Below are 19,217 nucleotides of genomic sequence, written 5' to 3' on the forward strand. Positions count from 1 at the left end.
AGAGGGTCCCCAAGATGACTACTTCAACCAAATTATGTTGGAGGTAAAATTTTAGTGAGGCTTGGGGTCTTCCTATACTAAAATGTATAGATGAAGTGCAAATTGTGTTAATTCCCCAATTAAAATAACGCTACATGCAAATGCTTCAAAGAGAAATAAGATAGTTGCAAAACTTGAGAGACTAGGATGTAAGTGAGCTCATATGTGTTTGTACCATTAAATGGAAAATAAACAAGTAAAATGGAATAGATTGATTTAAACTACAATTTGTTTCAAATAAATGATAGCGCTCTAATAGTTTCCATGACATATAGCATAATTTTTCCAAGTAGTGAAGCATGTACTTGAGGAAATTATGAAACAATTAAAACTTGCCAATGTATGAAGTGTTTACACATGAGATAAGATTCTCTAAAGTTTACAAGTTTGGAGCTTATGCATGTGAGAATTACTTTAAATACAAGATTAAGAAAATTGCATGTGGAGTGAAATGTGTTAATTTTAAGCACGCACAAAATGAAATTAAGTGCTAGAAAGCTAAGAAAAAATAGAAACAAAATTAGTCCACCCACAAGACTCTCTTTTAAGTGAGGAAGGGGGATGCCATGGGAGAAATCCCAAGCTCCTTCAAACAAAATTTTATTTTTTATTGGCGTTTGAAATGGGTAAAAATGCCTCTAAGAGGGCTGCCCACAATATGAGAGAGATCTTTACAAAGATAGAAATTTAACAAAACTAGACTCTCTTCAAAAGGAATGTAGATCTACAAGGCTCAAAAGGCCCACGACCTAGATGAGTTTGCAACTCTCCCTCAAATGCTTATGACCTCCCTAGAAATCAGTCCTTGAATAGCGTGAGGAGGTCCTGCATGCACACGAGTGAGTAGTTTCCCAATGCTTCTCCTCAAGCTCCTTGTTGCTTAATGCTTAAGCCTATGGGCTGCAAAACAAAACCAATTGTCAATGTAAAACTAGGAAAAAGAAACGAAAACTAAACTACAATTTAATGTACAAAATACTAGCTCAAGTATGAGAGTGAACCCTCATACTTGCTTAGCTTTGGAAATGACTCTTGAATAATAGATATAACTTTGAAAGAGCTAAAATCAAAGAAGTATTTTAAATTTAAATGGATGATCAAGTAGCTATAGTGTAAGAAAACTCCCTCTCGTTTTTCGTTGGATGGAAGACTTGGAGTGAAAAAATGGCAGAGTCTTGGATCACTTTGACTCTAGCGATGAGTTGATCTAATTGATATTTGTCCCACTTCCAGATGGATTCCTGCACACCATATAAAAGATCTTTCCTACACACTTGAACAAGTATTACTTTGCAAAGGACAAAGGATTAAAGCAATATAATGAATATTATAGACCAATCATTCCTCCTAAAATGAATTGGCAAGCTTATCCCTAGAATACTACTATAGATCAATGATATGTGCAAGATAGCTTGCACATATCAATCCAAGCAAGATGGCAAGTATAAACTAATATTAATTCAATATGCAAAAGAAATTAAACACAATAGCAATAGCATGAAATGAAATCACCTCATAACGCCAAGAGAACACCAACTAGATAGCCCCAAAGTCTTGATTATATTAAGAAAGTATGCAAGTACAAAATGACAGAGTTTCCTCAAGCCCAATAGCTCATAACATGATACAATATGAGAGCCCATAACCTCATTATACAAAGTGTTGGGAGAAAATCCCAAGGAAAGATAAGTCAAAATCAAAGTGGAGAAGATAGAGACACCAGAGCAAAATCGAATTCCATATGTGCACCTCAAGGGAAATCGAATTCCATATATGGCATAGTAAACTCATCCATGAGTGAATCCAAGTACCGTGATAACTCCAGTCAACAAATGCAAACTCAAACTAAGTGAGGCCACATCTGTAGATGATCCCAAGGTAGCTCTGTGTAGATCCTAGGAATTGCGTGATCTCCTCCAAGAGAAACTCGTGGTCCTCCAAAGTGAAACTCGTAATCCTCCAAAGTGAAGTGCTAAGTGTAGAAGCACTCAAAGCTAATGGTGAGAGAAGTCCCTGCGAAATCCTCAGTCCAAATATTCCATCGAATATTCCTTCAGTGCATGAGCTCCTCTAATTAATTCGATTTTCCACATGTGCAATTGTTGCTTTATCTCTGGGAAATTCGATTTTATGAAATAATGGTGTATTTATGATGTAGTGTGCTCAGTCATCCTTCGCATCCCTTGACTCAACTCTTTGACTTATGATAATTTCCAAGTCATTTCCACGTCATTCTGCCACATGGAATAATTTATTTAATTCTAACCTGATTAAATGCCACAATTTCCACTAAACTTAGGAAATGTGGGTTTTGAGGGTCCATAACACATTATTAACCTCTCAAAGTGTGTCATTGTAGAAAGTTGAGGGTGAGAGGTGTAATTTTTATTACTCATACCCCATACAACTTCTCTAGACGACACTTATTACATTACATATACAATTTTTATTGTGATTTTTGACTCACGGGAAATCTAAAAAATTAAAAAAATGACTACCTAAACCTAACCAAATTCCATTAAATTTTTTGTGTGATTTAGTATGGTAATATACATTGACTCTAGACACTAGGACTCACCCAAGGCCTCACCATCAAGCCGTACGCCAGATTTGGGGTAAATTTGGAGGAAAAAACTCGATTAATTATTAAGTCTTGGTAGTGAGTTAATAATTAACCAAGTGAAAAAGACCTCCTAGAGTAATACTCACTTGTTGGCAAGGTCCCAAGCTATCCAGGCCTGTTACAGACTCAAAACTCATCATTACTAGCATCACTTATTACAATTCCCCGTAGGGTGTGGAATTTGGGTATAAGAGAAAATGATGAGAAGTAGAAGTAGAGTTTAAAAACTCTGGTGATCTGATGATATCTGATGGTACAAGTGTCCTTTGGTACATCCTTGGGCATGGAATCTTCGTATAATCATCAAGTGCCACTCCAGTGGTTAACACCACCCTCAAAGGTCACAATATAACCCTTGTCTTCCAAGGTAGCAACATAAATAAGAATTTTGGTCATTCCTGGAACTTACAACACATCTTCCACCAACAAGGGTTTACCAGTCTCCCTTTGAAACTTGACAGTGCTAACTCTAGTTGCCTTGTACTTGGCATTGTCTCCAAGTTCTTTGTAGAATTCCATTTCCTTCTCCTTCATGCTAGTGAAACACTGCTTCACTCCTGTCATGTGGCAAGAAGCCCCACTATCAATAAACCACACACTAGTGGCTACTGAACTTGAGAGACAGGTAATGAGTGAAAACTCATTTTCAAATCTGGCTGCAAATTTATTTACTTTAGCTATAGCAACAACCTTTTTCTTTTGTTTGCTTTTTTTCTTATTAGGGCATTGGTTGGCGAAGTTTCTTGGCTGATGATAAGCAAAATACTTTATCTTATAGAGGTCCTTTTTCTTCTCTCATTTAGAAGTCGACCCATTACTTGGCCCTTTCTTTGCCTTTATCTTACCCTTACTATCTAGGGCAAGATTCTCTTCATCTTCCTCAAATTTCTTCTTCTGGCCACCTTGCTGAGCTTCTTCTCTGATCTCTTCCTAAATGAAATCATTCCACATTCTGTCCCAAGTAGGAAGGTGCTCTTGATCTACAATGAATTTGACGAACACATCCCATTGTTTCGTAAAGCTATTCAAGGCTATACACATCAGTTCTTGTTAAGGTATAATTTCTCCTACAACCGCTATATCATCGTGTAGCTGAGTGATCCTGGTCAAATAGAAGACATGCCCTCACCCTTGGACATCCTTGTGGTGTGTAGCTGGTCCTCGGTATCATCTTTTAACCCTGATAGTCACCTTGGTACAAATTGGTGAGTGCATCCCACAATTCTTTTGCTGTCTTCTTCTTGGACAAATGTGGAATAAGGTGATCTTTGACTCCATCCAAAATTATCCTTTGCGCCGTTGCTTCTTTTACCTCATGCAGGTCTAGGGCTATTGGATCTGAAATTGGTGGAACAACTGTGGTATTGACAAAATTCCAGAGTTTATTTTCCTCGAGGACGACTATGATTCGAGCCCCACATTGAAGATAATTTGAGGATCCTTCCAATTTATATCGAACGCTGGTAGCCATGGTGAATTAAACCCTTAAACACCTACTTATTGAAGACACCCTCCTTTGGGCTGATAGCTTGTGTCAAATGCCCTTGGTTTTGTACTGAGAGACTAATGCTTTGATACTCTGTTAGTTTTCTTGAACCCAGATCAGATTTAATGTTCAATAAAATTAATTTCCTTAGGTCTGAAATTTTATAACAAGAAATACTATGGGTTCCTAACTCAGTATGCACAACAATACTAAACAAACAATACACTAGACTAGTAAAAAATATTTGACACAATTTTTTACCCTGGAAACCCTAATATGAGGAAAACCAACAAACTTGGGCTCTTTATTCAACTTTGGAAAATATATTACAACAAATATTTTCTTAGGAATTTACAACAACAGTTTTTCCAGAATTTTTCAGCCCTTCAACCCAATTTTAGCTATACGACCCAATGGAATTTTTCTTGTATGACCCAGCGAAATCCGATCTGTACGGCTCACTGGAAATCGGCATGTATGGCCTAGTCAAATCGGTTGAGCAACTCGGCCCCCTTCAGCCCAATCAATTTGCTCAACTCGGCCCTGTCAAATCAGTCTATTTCTGCTCCTCTAAATCGACCTGTTTGGCTTGTATAATTGGTCCTCCTCAGGTCTACTTGCTGCCCCTGAAATATGCCTTTGTCCTGATCACACTTTGGTGTAACTTCGACTTCCTATCTCTACTGAATGCCTAGCTCTTGTGCCAAATCAAACTAAACTCTCCAACAACTCATTTCCCTCTTTTATAGTTTTTTGACCTAATCTCCAAAGTGATGGAGGGCTGAGATTGCACCTCCACACATGAAATCAATGGTCACGATATACTTTTCCTTGACCTCTTAACTTTATTTAAAAAAGAAGAGAAAAGAAAAGAAAAAGTGGCTGATAAAATCAAATTTTACATTATTGATTCTAGGCCTAAGGTCCAAACTTAGAAAATATTTAATATATTATGCTGTGAGAGAATTTTGGTGATTCACTGCATGTCATGGCACTTGACCAATGCAGAATCACCTTTGAAGCTACATTTTCAACAATTTTTGATGCAAAAATAGAATGCCCTAGACAATAATGATAACAGGTACATGATGCATGTCTTGTGAACTTCTAGATAAACTACTCTTGTTATTGTTTCTTTCACAAAATAAACTATTTTGAGATAATGTTTGTGTTTGTGCTGAAAAGAGATTGTTATGTACTGCAGACCATTTGACAACATGAAAGCACGTAAGGAGCTAGAGAAAGCAATTCAGATATTTTGGGACTCTGATAAGCCATCTCCAAGGGTATGTGACTGCCTTATGGCTTTTTCCTATCAAGTTGGATTCACTTTGGTCTCATGTGTGAGATGTATGTTATAGCTGAAGCGGTATGGAGGGCTTAGTCCATATTTTGGCTTCCTTCAATTTAATGATACTTGATTTTATTATTGAACATTTTCCTACCACCTCTCTGTACTAGTAAAGAAATAATATTTTGCATACAAAAAATGCGTACCATATATAAATGGGTACCATAGGGCACATTGAATACATACTTGGTATGTAATCATCAGAAACAATTGGCAGTTTAAAGGTCATGTGGATAAACACTTCAACAAAATTAGTCATGCAGAAAGAATAAACACTTAAGCAAAAATAGGCATGCAGAAAGAATCTATATCAATGTTTCCTATATCAATCAGGTCAATTTTCTTTGAAATGTGTGTACATGTGTAGAACAAGAACATGCATCCCCAACATCTTTGTTTGAGGGAAAAGTACATTTAATCCCATAATATGGTAGGTTGGAAGAGAAAACATGGATTACCACAGATTTACATGTCATGGTATCCAGCATTTCCAAATTGTTAGATAAAGTGGTTCCTGTTAAATTTGCATCCATTGAAGGCTCAAACTTTATGCCTCATAAATGTGAGGGTAGGTTTAGTGGTCTTTAAGAAACATCAAATATAAACAAACTGTATCCAACCTGGAGTTGTTATGTGCTAAACAATTAAAGAAGATTGGTATGAATGAATTAGATGCTGACAGATGGCGGCATAGTATGAGTTAGCCAAGGCAGGGTTATGTTGCGTTTGAAGTATTTGATTACTATGACTGCCAGTATCTCACAGTTCAGCAGCTTTTGGTCTTATACCAGTCTATTTCAGTAAGTTTTGAGGAGTTTTTGAGCTTGCTGATTTCTTGAGCAAGCACATATAAGCTCAACCCTATTGAAAATCAAACTGGCTGCTTGCTATAAAAGTGATTTTATCCATAGCTCTTTCATCTATTCTCACTATTCATGTTAATCTACTACTATGGTTTTCAGCTGGCTGTTACAGGTGCATTTAGTACTAAGGTTTTGGTGAGTGTTGGGTCATTGTTATAGTTGCCTATTATGATAACTTTCCAAATATTAAATATGGTTGTTGGGACAGTTGATTATATCACAATTTTGACATAACTTCACTTGCATATGAGCTATGAAGTCATGAAACCCGAGGATGAGTCCAGCAACTTGAAAATCTAACAGTCAACAACTTAACCCCATGATTTATGGAATGAGTGGCATGATATAATGGTAGTGTACCACAGCACTGATTGACAAAAAGTAGCTTCTTTACAAAAAAAAATTCCTGATTAAAAAAATATTGACAATGATATTATGCTGGCAATCTATTAGGTACAAGTTATAATGGGCCACCTAATTTGGTAAATATTATTAGGTAAGCTCTTGTTGCTACTGTGGGTGGCAATCCATATGCTTAATGGTTATTGCTATTATATCCATTGGTAGTTTTTGATGGGTATACATTAGTAGCAAGGGACTAGAAGATTTTTAGGCATATCTACTGGCATGAATGGATTCTTGTGTGTACATGTAATAGATTGACACACAAAGCTTGGAAATAATAATTGCAGCAATTATTTTTGAAGTTTTAACATTTAATCAAGTTACACGAATCATGGGTGTAGGTTGGAACTGGTAGAAGATTCTTGTGTGGTGTGGTATCTGTCCCAAAGTTAGGATCAGGGAATCGACTCCCTAACCCTAATTTTTAATATAATTATATTTTAAATTAAAATTTTACATTGAAAAAAAACAAAATTGAAATTTTAGATTCATTATTTCCTACATAAACAAAAAATTTGGTTTGAAATCAAATTTATGTTTTTGTTTCAGGAAAATTGAAATATATTAATTTCTGCAAATTGAAAAATCAAATGTAATCACATCACTCTCAGAATAATAATTACAATTTTACATCCTATATTCATAATAGGTTGGTTGATTGGAGTCTATATGTTAATATCATTTATTGTTAATTTTAGGTAACAATGGTATGTTTTATGCTTTAGCGCAATTTTACTTCAATTTCTATATTAGCCCAATATCAATATCCAGTTTAGCAATCACATCAGCATGATAGTAAAATGCAGATAGAGCGTAAACATAAACAGTAGAAGACAAGCCAAGACAAGAGGACACAAGATGTGGCACTAGCCAGGGACAAACCCCAATGTGGGGAACCCTTGATCAATTCTTCTTATATTCTTCAATAGTTCAGCAGAGAGAGAGAGATAATGCAATTTACAAATTTGATAATTTATGATAGCAGCGAATGAGCACTAACCAGCAAAGTCAACGCTGGTCAACAGAGCAGAATTCTTCCTTAATTCAACTTGGTCAAACCCAGTCAACTTTGGCCTCCAACAAGAAGTCTAATCAGCCCAAAACAGTTCGAAAAAGTCCAGTCAAAACTGGTCAATGAAAGTCAACTCTGCTGCCAGCCGTAGAACAGTCATCACTGGTCAAAGGAGAGGTCAGATTGCCTCTATTTTAGTGCCCAGATCTGCGGCCTGCTAGGACAGAGATACCTCACCCAAACCGAAGTCAAAATAGGTCAATGCATTAAGTCAACACAGTCAAACAACCTCCCTGCAGCTTGGTCAATGCTGGTCAACGCAGTCAACAGAGATCTGTCCTTTCCTTCGCACGTGTGAGAGAGAAGATTGCCAAGAAATGCACACCCAATCACAAGAGGAGAGAGAGAGATGTGAGATGTGATGATGGTGAAAAATGACTTGAGGTCTCCTTTTATATGCAACGTTGAGGATGAGTTGGGGGTTTGAATGCCTGTTTTGCTTGCTAGCCGACCTTGACAATTTGTCCATAATATAAATAAATTCATATCTTCATTTGTACATGTCGGAATCGGATGATCTTTAGATCAATCCTACACCTCTCGAAGAGAGGAATCCAAGAAAAATATCAGCTGCCATAAATGAGATGACCCATGTGGAGTTTGCCCTAGTTGCCAATTTTAACACTCCCTCTCATCTAGGGAGAACTCCATCTGCTAATCCATCTGCTAATCTGTACTATCTTTGCCATCAATGAACTGCTTTGGACTGCTTTGCTTTGCCGAACTATGAAGAAGAAGAAGTGATCGAGAATGTATCATACCATTCTCTACTGACCCGAAGTCAGTCCCAAATAAAAGAGAGTGTCTCATACCACTATTACTGACCTGAAGTTAGTTCTAATCAAAAGAGAGTCTCATACCACTCTTACTGACCCGAAGTCAGTTCCAATTGATCCCAGATCAATATCGGTCATCCTAGCATAGGGAGTACAGGAGTACACGATGCGTCCATCGGTAGTACTATGGTCCCTATCCTCATTTCCTACTCATTGGCCAGATGAGAGGTACTTCCCATGAGTCCGAGACTGCATGGGTAGGATGTCTCAACAAGAGAAGGATGAACCACTCATCCTGCCTACATGTCGCCACGGGGTATCACAGGGGAAGGTTGAACCACTCACCCTGTACATAACAAACCACTAGGGGAAGGCTGAACCACTCACCCTATGGTTGCTCATCGCTTCAAGAAGTACCCGAAGCCCCCCGGAGCTCCCAGAGCCCAATGTCCATATCATACAAGACCCTCATAAGAGGGTCTCTCCACGGCTCCAAGTCGTTCTCGGAAGGCCAAGAACTTGAACTTCCGCAGGGGCTTTGTCAGAATATCGGCGACCTGCTCATCAGTCCCAATGTGATGGAGCCGTATTGCTCCTCGTTGTACCATATCCCGGATAAAGTGGTACTTGATATCTATATGCTTGGAGCGATCATGAAACACATGATTCTCTCATAATCGGATCTCACTTTGGTTGTCACAGACGATCACGGTGGTATCCAACACATGTCCAAACAACTCACTGAAGAGGTTCCTCAACCAGATAGCTTCACAGGAGGCCATATTAGCAACTATGTATTTGGCCTCAGCGGTGCTCAAGGCAACCGATTTCTGCTTTCTGCTCATCCAAGATATCGAAGCAGAACTAAAGAAAGACAACATCCAGAAGTGCTTTTGCGATCCACCACACTGCCAGCCCAATCAACATCAGAATAACCATGCAGCCTCACATCTCCGGCAGTGTATCTTAGTCCATGAGTGATTGTGCCTCGAAGATATCTCAGAAGATTCTTGGCACCAATCCAATGTATATGATGAGGCTCAACCATATATTGGCTCAACGTGTTAACTGCAAAACATATGTTCGGACGGGAGTTCACCAAGAACATCAGTGCTCCTATGAGTTGACGATACTCAAAAGCATTTCCCAATTCAGGTCCGACAGCACTACCACATAACTTCTTAAAGTTAAGTTCCATCGGGGTAGTCACAGGCTTGCAGTCCACCATCCCAAATCTTTCCAATATCTTCACAACATATTTTCCTTGAGATAGGAAAATTTCTCTTGGCTTTTGCCAGACCTCCAACCCTAGGAAGTAGTGCATCAGTCCTAGGTCCTTCATCTCAAATTCAGAAGCCAACTCCCTCTTACATTTGTGAATGAGAGGGTCTGCACTTGTCAGAAAGAGGTCGTCCACATAAAGTACCAGAATGAGAGGTTTATCATTTTCAACCTTAAAGTAAAGGTTCGGATCGACTTCACTTCTAGTGAATCTCAGCTTCATCAGATAGCTATCAATCCTCTCATACCAAGCCCGGGGTGCTTGCTTCAAACCATAGAGAGCTTTCTTCAACCTGCATACATGAGATTCCCGGTCATGAACCTCAAATCCCTCGGGTTGTTCCACATAGGCTTCCTCTTTGATCGAACCATCCAAGAAACGGTCTTGACATCCGTCTAATGTAGGTTCCATCCTTGCGAGGCAGCATGGGCGATGATCGAGCTCATGGTGGTGTATCGGGCAACAGGTGCAAATATCTCATCATAATCTACTCCTTCCTTTTGAAAGAAGCCTCAAGCAACAAAGCGAGCCTTGAACTTTTCTCCACTTCCATCAGTGCCATGCTTGATTTTGTAGAGCAACTTAGAGGTGACAACCGATTTGTCCTGGGGTCTAGGGACCACGTCCCAAACATCATTCTTCATAATTGACTCATATTCTTCATTCATAATATCCTTCCATACTTGTTGCTTCATGACTTCTTCAAATGATGAAGGCTCATTTTGGATGATAGTGCTCATGACGGTCAAGTATCCTTGATACTTGTTCGGCTTCTTGCTTTCACGCAAAGTCCCCCTTGGTGCAATATGTCTCTCGGCATCTTCGAGGGTCTCCCTAAGCCATGAGGGTCTCCTCTTGGAGGAGGAGGGCTCTTGAGGAGGAGGATCAATAGGATCCATGCGTTCATCAATATTCGTCATTGTTTCATCTTCTTTTGCACCCTGTTTTCCGGTGTCAGTGTCTTTGTCCTTCCTTGGGATAGGAAGGTTGTTGATCTTGCTAAGGGCTATATCTTCGTCGAAGGTGACATCATGACTTATCTCAACTTCCCTTTGACCAACAACATAAATTCTATATCCCTTAAAATTTTCACTATAGCCCACAAAGACTCCTTTCTTCCCAGATGTACCCAATTTGCTTCTTTTCTCTTTCGGCACATGAACATATACAAGACTTCCAAAAATTCTAAAATGAGAGACATCGGGTTTCTTACCAGTGAACATTTCTTCGGGAGTCTTGGAGTCCAATGCTTGATGAGGGCATCAGTTTTGAACATATGCGACAATATTTGCAGCTTCAACCCATAGGAACTTCAGAAGCCCTTGATCATGAAGCATGGCACAAACAACTTCTACAATAGTGTGATTCTTCCTTTCAACCACACCATTTTTCTCGGGGGTGTATGGCGTTGTAGTCTCCCTATTAATGCCAACTTCTCTGCAATAATCATGGAATTCATTGGATTCATATTGGAAAAAAGTCCCATTATCAGTCCTCAATATCTTGATTTTCTTCTCGGATTGGTTTTCAATCAAGGCTTTGAAGTGATGGAACCAGGTGAACATTTCATCCTTCTTTTTCAAGAAGTAGATCCAGGTCTTGCGAGAATAATCATCTGTAAAGGTGAGATAATATAAGTATCCTACCAAAGAGTTTATGAGCATCATACCAGATATGTCGGAGTGGATCAATTGCAATATATCTGTGGTCATGCTATTATTTGAGGGAAATGGTCCCCTTGTAAGTTTTCCTTCAGCACATCCCGGACATACACCTTCATGCTCTACTTTGAACTCGGGCATATCTGTCACCATTTGTCTGACATCGGGTAGGGCCTTATAATGAAGATGGGCAAACCTTCGGTGCCATAGTTCAGATTGTAGAGATGTGTCGCAAGGCATGGCTCCCAATGGACTTCCTCCAACTTGATACAAAGTGTCAACCCTGAATCCAAGAGTAAAAGCATCTTTAATTTTTTTTTTTCCAAACACGTGCCTTTCCACCGATGAATGCCACCTTGAATCCTTTGCCTTCCATTGCCGAAATGGACACCAGGTTCTTCTTGAGATCAGGTACATATAGTACTTCTTGTAAATGAATAGTGTTACCATGATTCAATTGAAGGGTAACATTCCCTACTCCCTTTACGGGATAGGTGGCATCGTCTCCAAGGATGATCTCCAAGTTTGTTTCCTTTTCTATTAGATTAGAGTGAGCTTCCTTGTATCTGGTGAAGTGCCTTGAGGCACCACTATCAATTAACCAATTCCCCAAAGTGTTCGGTGGAGAGGTAGTGGAGAGGGCTGATATAAGATAGTATTCCTTTTGCTTATTGTTAACAACATTTGATTCTTCATACCTGGAGTTCCTTGCTTTCTTGGAGGGTCGACCATTTCCTTTATGTCCCGCATTCCTTTTTCCCTTGCCATTGGACCTGCCATTCCTTTGATCGTTGTTGTTGAAGTTGCCCCTAGAATGATTGTGATCATCATCATGCGATGTGTCCCTTCTATTTGGACACTCCCTTGCATAGTGGCCAAACTTATTGCAAACAAAGCACCTGCCCTTCCTTACTCCCGTAGATCCATTGAAATGACCTTTAGACCTTGCATTATTTCTCCTTTTGGCAATGAGCGGAGAATGCAGCGGGGTTGCTTCTATTAGAAGGCATTTCTTGCTCCACCATTCTTGTTTCTTCTTGAATGCATCTCGACATCAGTTCTTCAAAGCTCGGAATTCGATCATTGTTGAGTATAGTGGTTCTAAATATATACCACTCGGGTGGGAGTCCTCCAAGGGTAGTGATAGTAAGTTCCCTGTCAGGAATGACTTCTCCAATCGAAAGTAGATCATTCTTGATCTTAGTGATCCTTAAGAAGTAGGATTGAATATCCTCGTCCTTGCCCTTCTTAATATCCTTCAACTTATTTTTGAGAAATAAAATTTGATTAGCATTACTAACCTTGAACATGTTGATCAACCTGTTGTAGATTTCCTTGGAGGTCTTCAATTTGGAGATGTAGGCCACCAGACGCTTGTCAATGGAATCTCTGATAATCTTCTTTGCTTTGACTTCAACCCTATTGTACTTGGTCTTCACAACAGCCGGTGCATTTGAAGGAGGCTCAGGGATTTTACTCTTTACATAATCCAACACTTCTTGTTCTTCCAAGGTCAGATTACGAGACATCTTCCATCCATGATAGTCAGATTTTTCACGGAGCTTGTCTTCAACCTGGAATTGGGATGAGGAACCCATTGAGCCTTTTGTCCTTGTCCGTCTTTGGTGATTTCTCTTTCACTCTTGCTTGGGCTTTGTCTTCACCTCAGCTCTGTTACCATGTTAATTTTAGGTAACAATGGTATGTTCTATGCTTTAGAGCAATTTTATTTCAAATTCTATATTAGCCCAATATCAATATCCAGTTTAGCAATCACATCAGCGTGATAGTAAAATGCAGATAGAACATAAACATAAATAGTAGAAGACAAGCCAAGACAAGAGGGGACAACCGCCAATGTGGGGAAACCCCTGATCAATTCTTCTTATATTCTTCAATAGTTCAGCAGAGAGAGAGATAGTACAATTTACAAATCTGATAATTTATGATAGCAGCAAATGAGCCCTAACTAGAAAAGTCAATGCTGGTCAATAGGGCTGAATTCTTCCTTAATTCAACTTGGTCAAACCCAGTCAACTTCAGCCTCCAACAACAAGTCTAATCAGCCCAAAACAATCTGAAAATGTCCACTAAAAACTGGTCAACAAAAGTCAACTTTGCGGCCAGCCCTAGAACAGTGAACGCTGGTCAAAGGAGAGGTCAGATTGCCTTGATTTTAGTGCCCAAATCCGCGGCTTGCTAGGACAGAGATACCTCACCCAAAACGAAGTCAAAACAGGTCAATGCATTAAGTCAATGCAGTCAAACAACCTCCATGTAGCTCGGTCAACGCTGGTCAACGTAGTCAACATAAATCGGTCCTCCTTTCCTTCGCATGTGTGAGAGAGTAGATTGCCCAGAAATGCGTACCCAATCATAAGAGGAGAGAGAGAGATGTGAGATGAGATGATGGTGAAAATGACTTGAGGTATCCTTTTATACGCAATGTTGAGGATGAGTTGGGGGTTTGAATGCCTGTTTTGCTTGCTGACTGACCTTGACAATTTGTCCATAATATAAATAAATTCATATCTTCATTTGTACGTGTTAGAATCAGATGATCTTTAGATCAATCCTACACCTCTCGGAGAGAGGAATCCAAGAAAAATATCAACTGTCATAAATGAGATGACCCATGTGGAGTTTGACCCTAGTTTCCAATTTTAACATTTATCAACTATCATTATGTTAAAATGTCAATGATAAAATTCAAAACATCAAAAAAGAGCAAAGCTTATCTGGAAAGCTCCACATGTCCAAAATAAATAAATAAATAAATAAACAATGGAAACATGAAAATCTAGGGATTGAGAGAAATGTGATTGATAGTGTTCTCTCCACACATTCTCCAATGGAACAATCGCTAATTTCCCAGCCCAATGATACAAAGTAGCATGGGCAAAAGATGTACCATGCTCCCCACCAACAATAGAGGCAGAAGAACCTTCCACAACTGATTTGTCATCTAGATCCCCAACACAAAAGGATCATTGGAATAACTCGTGAAAGAGAGGTTAGCTAGTGAGTACTAGGTAGTATCCTAGTTTGCATCCTTGGGATGGTGATTTTGTAGCATAGGAAGGCCTTCTACATTAGCTTGGTGTCTTAGCATGTAGAAGATATTTGATTGCCTCTTTAGGTGCTTGCTTGTTGGCATAAGTAATTCTAGGATTTCTTTCCTAAGGTTAACTTAAAAAAAGTACAATAATTAATTTAGTTAATCATTGTGGACGATTAGGCCAAAGTTCTAAGGATAAATAATAAAATTGTTTAAGTGACTTAAATATAATCTCAAATGTCGATCTCAAGTGGGGCTTAGGATTTAATTCTAGTCATTGATTACTTAGGAGATTAGGGTGAGGGATTTTGGCTTAATAAAACTATAAAATAAGACTAAGGGAGAGGTGAAGTGTCATGTTACTTTTTCTGGTTTCCCCTATGGCATGGTCAAGATGGACTTCTAGGATTGGAGGTAGCTAGGTCAGAGGAGCAGGGTTACTCCATCAACAGGCCCAAGGGTTCTAGAGGGGCTTTATGGGATTTTGAGGAGTTTCTTTGGGATCCGATGACATTAGCTTGGCATATTCCATCATTTGCACAACTTGCCTTTTGTTCCATTGCATTTCTACAACTTTCGGAAAATGGGGTTATTATTGAGCCTAACTCAATTAATTATGCTTAAGGTGACATCCCAAGAGGAATACTCGACGAAACACCTTAGTGTAATAGCTTGTAGGAACCGAAACGAGATGATCTATAGGGTGAGATGGTGGGAAGTGACTTTTAGTGTCTTGTGGAGGGATGGTGGCTGATTTACCATTTTCCCAAATTAAAAAGTATTTTAATTAAAATAAAAGGAGAGAAAAAGGTACTAAGTGATTAAAATAATAATAAAATAAGACTTCTAGAGGGGTCCATCAGATCTATAAAAGAGGAGGAGGAGGAAACTATTTGAGGGCATCTTGGATTTGTGCATGTTGTCTTTAGTGAGGTATGCAGAACCTAGTTCCCAACTTTTATAGCTCCGGGATATAATATCCTTAAGGAAAATTAACAACATTAAACAAAGCATGCATAGCAAAAGCAGCATAAAAATTTCACACAAAATTAAATACGCGGAAATACTCCAAAAACTGCTTAGAACTGAGCCATTTTATTATAATGCAAAGGGGGTACAATATAAGATCAGAATGTATGCACCTGGGCTTTCCCAAGGCAAGCTAACAAGGCCTAGGTGATGAAAATGTTTGCTCAACTGATAGGAAGGTGCTCCCCACAAATGCCCTGCGTTGGACCTAGAAAAATGCACTGCTGGAAGAAACTACTGTTTGGCCCTCCTCTGGTGCTCAAAAAATTTTGGGAATTAACCTTGGTCTCCCCACAAATAACCCACCAAAACCCAAAAATGCTTTTGTCTAATGTTGACCTCCGAAATTAGCCCCAATTTCCATGCTCTCCTCCAACTGCTGGGAAAATCGACCCTCTAGAAAATAACACTGTTTGAGGTCCCCAAAATGGTAGCAAGGCCCAGCGAAGTTCCCCTCTGGAAGTCTCCACAAATGTCAGCTCACTCCAGCACCCAAATTAGCCTTCTCCCAAGCTCCCACGTGTGGCACAAAATCACCACTGTGCAGGCCCACGCAGACCCTCCTGATGGCTCAATGGCACAACGAACTCCCTCAAAATCGTGCCCAGCTAGCACTCCAAATCTCCAACAAATTGTGGCCCAAATCACTCTCGGAAAGCCCAATGAATTCTCTGCTCCACAACCAGCTCCTCCAAGTGATGTGTATTTCCCTTTCTGCTCCCAACTTGCTAGAAAAGCTCCACGAATTGCTAGACAAACTCCCATGTAACTCCCAAACGTAGTGTATATCACCTCCGTGGGCCGTCACTCGAAGTCCACCGAAGGAAGGGTGAGATTCTCACATGAAAATCTCGTGTGCTCAACAACACTTGCAGACTTGGCTCTCAACTCAAGCGTGCTAGGTAAGTGTAAATGTCAAATGATAAAAAAGTCCCCAAAGTGATGAATGCACCTCCTATTTAGCCTTGAGCCTCCAATTCTCCATGTGGGCCCCATACATCGACCCACTCATCTCTCTTCCCTCCATGAGTGCATATTAGCCAAGGGGAGTGTATTTCCTTTTGGGGGTGGCCCCCACCATCCACTAGCAATTCAATTTTCCCTTTTCCCTTATGTTGGAGTCTCCTTTTGGCCCAAAATTGCAAGTGGGGCCCCACAACCCACTTTTCCTAAGTTGCAACCCAAAATTGGCAAAATTGATCAAAATTGATATTTCCCTTAGCAACATTGCTAAGTGGGAATATCATAGTCCTCCCCACCAAGATGTTGCTTGCCCTCAAGCAACTGCAATGCTGGATGTTGTAGTATCTGCTCACCCTCCCAAGTGGCGTCCTCATCAGGTAGGTTCTTCCATCTGATCAGAAACTCCCTGATGACTCTACTCCTCAATCTCCTCTCCCTGCTCTCCAGGATAGCCTCAGGCTCAAGAACTAGATGCCCATCATCATCCAGTGGAGGTAGCTTAGTGGCTGTTGTCACGTGCTGTCCCAGTACCTTCTTGAGGCACAAAACATGGAAGACATTATGCACTTTGCTCCCCGGCGGAAGCTCCAACTCGTATGCCACCTCACCAACCCTCTTGGTCACCCGATAAGGGCCATAAAATCGTGGTTGCAGTTTCTCGGCCCCCTTCTGCTTTAACGTGGACTGCCTGTAAGGTTGGAGGCACAAGAAGACTAAGTCCCCCACCTCAAAATGTCTCTCAACCCTATGCCTGTCTACATACATCTTCTGCTGATTTTGGGTTGTTTGCAAATTATCCTTGAGAGCTTTAAGAATGTTTTGGCTCTCATGTATCCAATCTTTGGCGCTTGGGGCCCGATTGTCTCCAAAAACAAGGTCAACAAAAGATAAAGCATCATATCCATATAAAGCTCAGAAAGGTGACATACCAATGGACATGTGATAGGTAGTATTATAGCAATACTCCCCCAAGTGTAGCCATCTCGCCCAGGCATGTTGCTGCCCCATCATGCAATTCTGCAAATAACCCTCCAGCCATTTGTTGACTATCTCAGTCAGCCCGTTAGTTTGGGGGTTGTAGCTAGTACTCGGTGTCAGCTCTGTGCCCACCAGCCTGAAAAGCTTTTTGTGGACATGTGATAGGTAGTATTATAGCAATACTCCCCCAAGTGTAACCATCTCGCCTAGGCATGTTGCTGCCCCGTCATGCAATTCTGCAAATAACCCTCCAGCCATTTGTTGACTATCACAGTCAGCACGTCAGTCTAGGGGTTGTAGCTAGTACTCGGTGTGAGCTCTGTGCCCACCAGCCTGAAAAGCTCCTGCCAGAAAGCCCCCATAAAACGACTGTCCCTGTCACTCACTATGGTCTTGGGGAGACCATGCAACTGGAAGACCTCCCTGAAAAACAACTCTGCAACTTGCGAAGCAGAGTACTTGGCGGGAATGGCGAAGAAATGGGCATACTTCGTCAATCTGTCCACCACTACGTATATGCAATCGCGACCCTGCACCATGGGAAGCCCTGTGATGAAGTCCATCGAGATGCTCTCCCATTTCCCCTCCGAAATAGGGAGTGATTGTAATAACCCAACTGGATGAGTCAACTCCGCTTTGTTCCTTTTGCAAACCTCGCACTCCCATACATGCCTCAGCACATCCCCTTTGAGGCCCTTCCACGTGAAGCGCTCTTTGACTGTCTGTAGGTCTTCAAGAACCCTTGGTGTCCTGACAGTGGTGAATCATGCGCTGCATGGAGGATTCTCTCCCTCAACTGTGAACCAGGAACCAAATAGATGCTCCCCTTGTAGTAAATGACATCCGCCATCACACGGTAGCGCTCATCCCCATGGGTACCCTCCAAGATCTCACACGCCTGTCGATCCTTGGAGTACTCCACCAACAACTGTGCTTTCTAATCATGGCAAATGCTCATGAGGGAAAGTGTCGCAGGTCTCCTAGATAGGGCATCTGTGACCACATTATGCTTGCCCTTGACATATTCTATCTCAAAATCGCAGGCCTGAATCTTGCTGACCCACTTTTGTTCCCTGTCATTGAGGCCCTTCTACCCCGGCGAAGACTGTTATGATCAGTCTTCACTCTGAACCTGTTACCAACCAAATACTGTCGGAACTTGGCCAAAGCATGCATGATGGCCAACATCTCCTTGTCGTAGATCGAGTACATCCTCTCGTGACTAAGGAGCTTCCGACTCTTGAAGGCTATAGGATGACCCCCCTGTGACAATACTGCGCCAATGCCCTCACCTGATGCATTGCACTCCAAGGTGAATGGCAGTGTGAAATTAGGTAGAGCCAATACTGGAAAACTACCCATCACCTCCTTGTGGTGCTTAAATGTTGCTTGTGCCCTATCAGTCCATGTGAATGCTCCCTTCTTGGTTAGATCCGCGAGGGGTGCTGCTAGCTGTGAGAAGCCTGTTACGGACTTCCTATAATATGTGAAAATGCCGACAAACCCCCTCAGCTCGGTCACATTCTGAAGAAATGGCTAGTCCCGGATGGCTCTAATCTTCTTCTCATGCACTCGCACTCCATCCTCTCCAATGATATGCCCCAAGTAGAGCATCTTGGTCAACCCAAACT

The 19,217-nt window shown here is 40.7% G+C and overlaps 1 protein-coding gene across 1 annotated transcript in view; it reads left to right on the forward strand.

Moving 5' to 3' along the window:
• Positions 1 to 19,217, forward strand: part of LOC149260247 (thioredoxin-like fold domain-containing protein MRL7L, chloroplastic) — a 173,160-nt gene that overhangs the window by 90,750 nt on the left and 63,193 nt on the right. The window contains exon 3 of the mRNA XM_089419881.1: positions 5,353 to 5,434. Within this exon, the coding sequence (XP_089276007.1) occupies positions 5,353 to 5,434 (82 nt within the window). The remainder of the gene's footprint in view (positions 1 to 5,352; positions 5,435 to 19,217) is intronic.

The sequence above is a fragment of the Pinus tabuliformis genome, chromosome 6 (assembly GCF_031772625.1).
Source record: "Pinus tabuliformis cultivar Carrire ecotype Pingquan chromosome 6, CPIR1, whole genome shotgun sequence".
NCBI classification, from domain to species: domain Eukaryota; kingdom Viridiplantae; phylum Streptophyta; class Pinopsida; order Pinales; family Pinaceae; genus Pinus; species Pinus tabuliformis.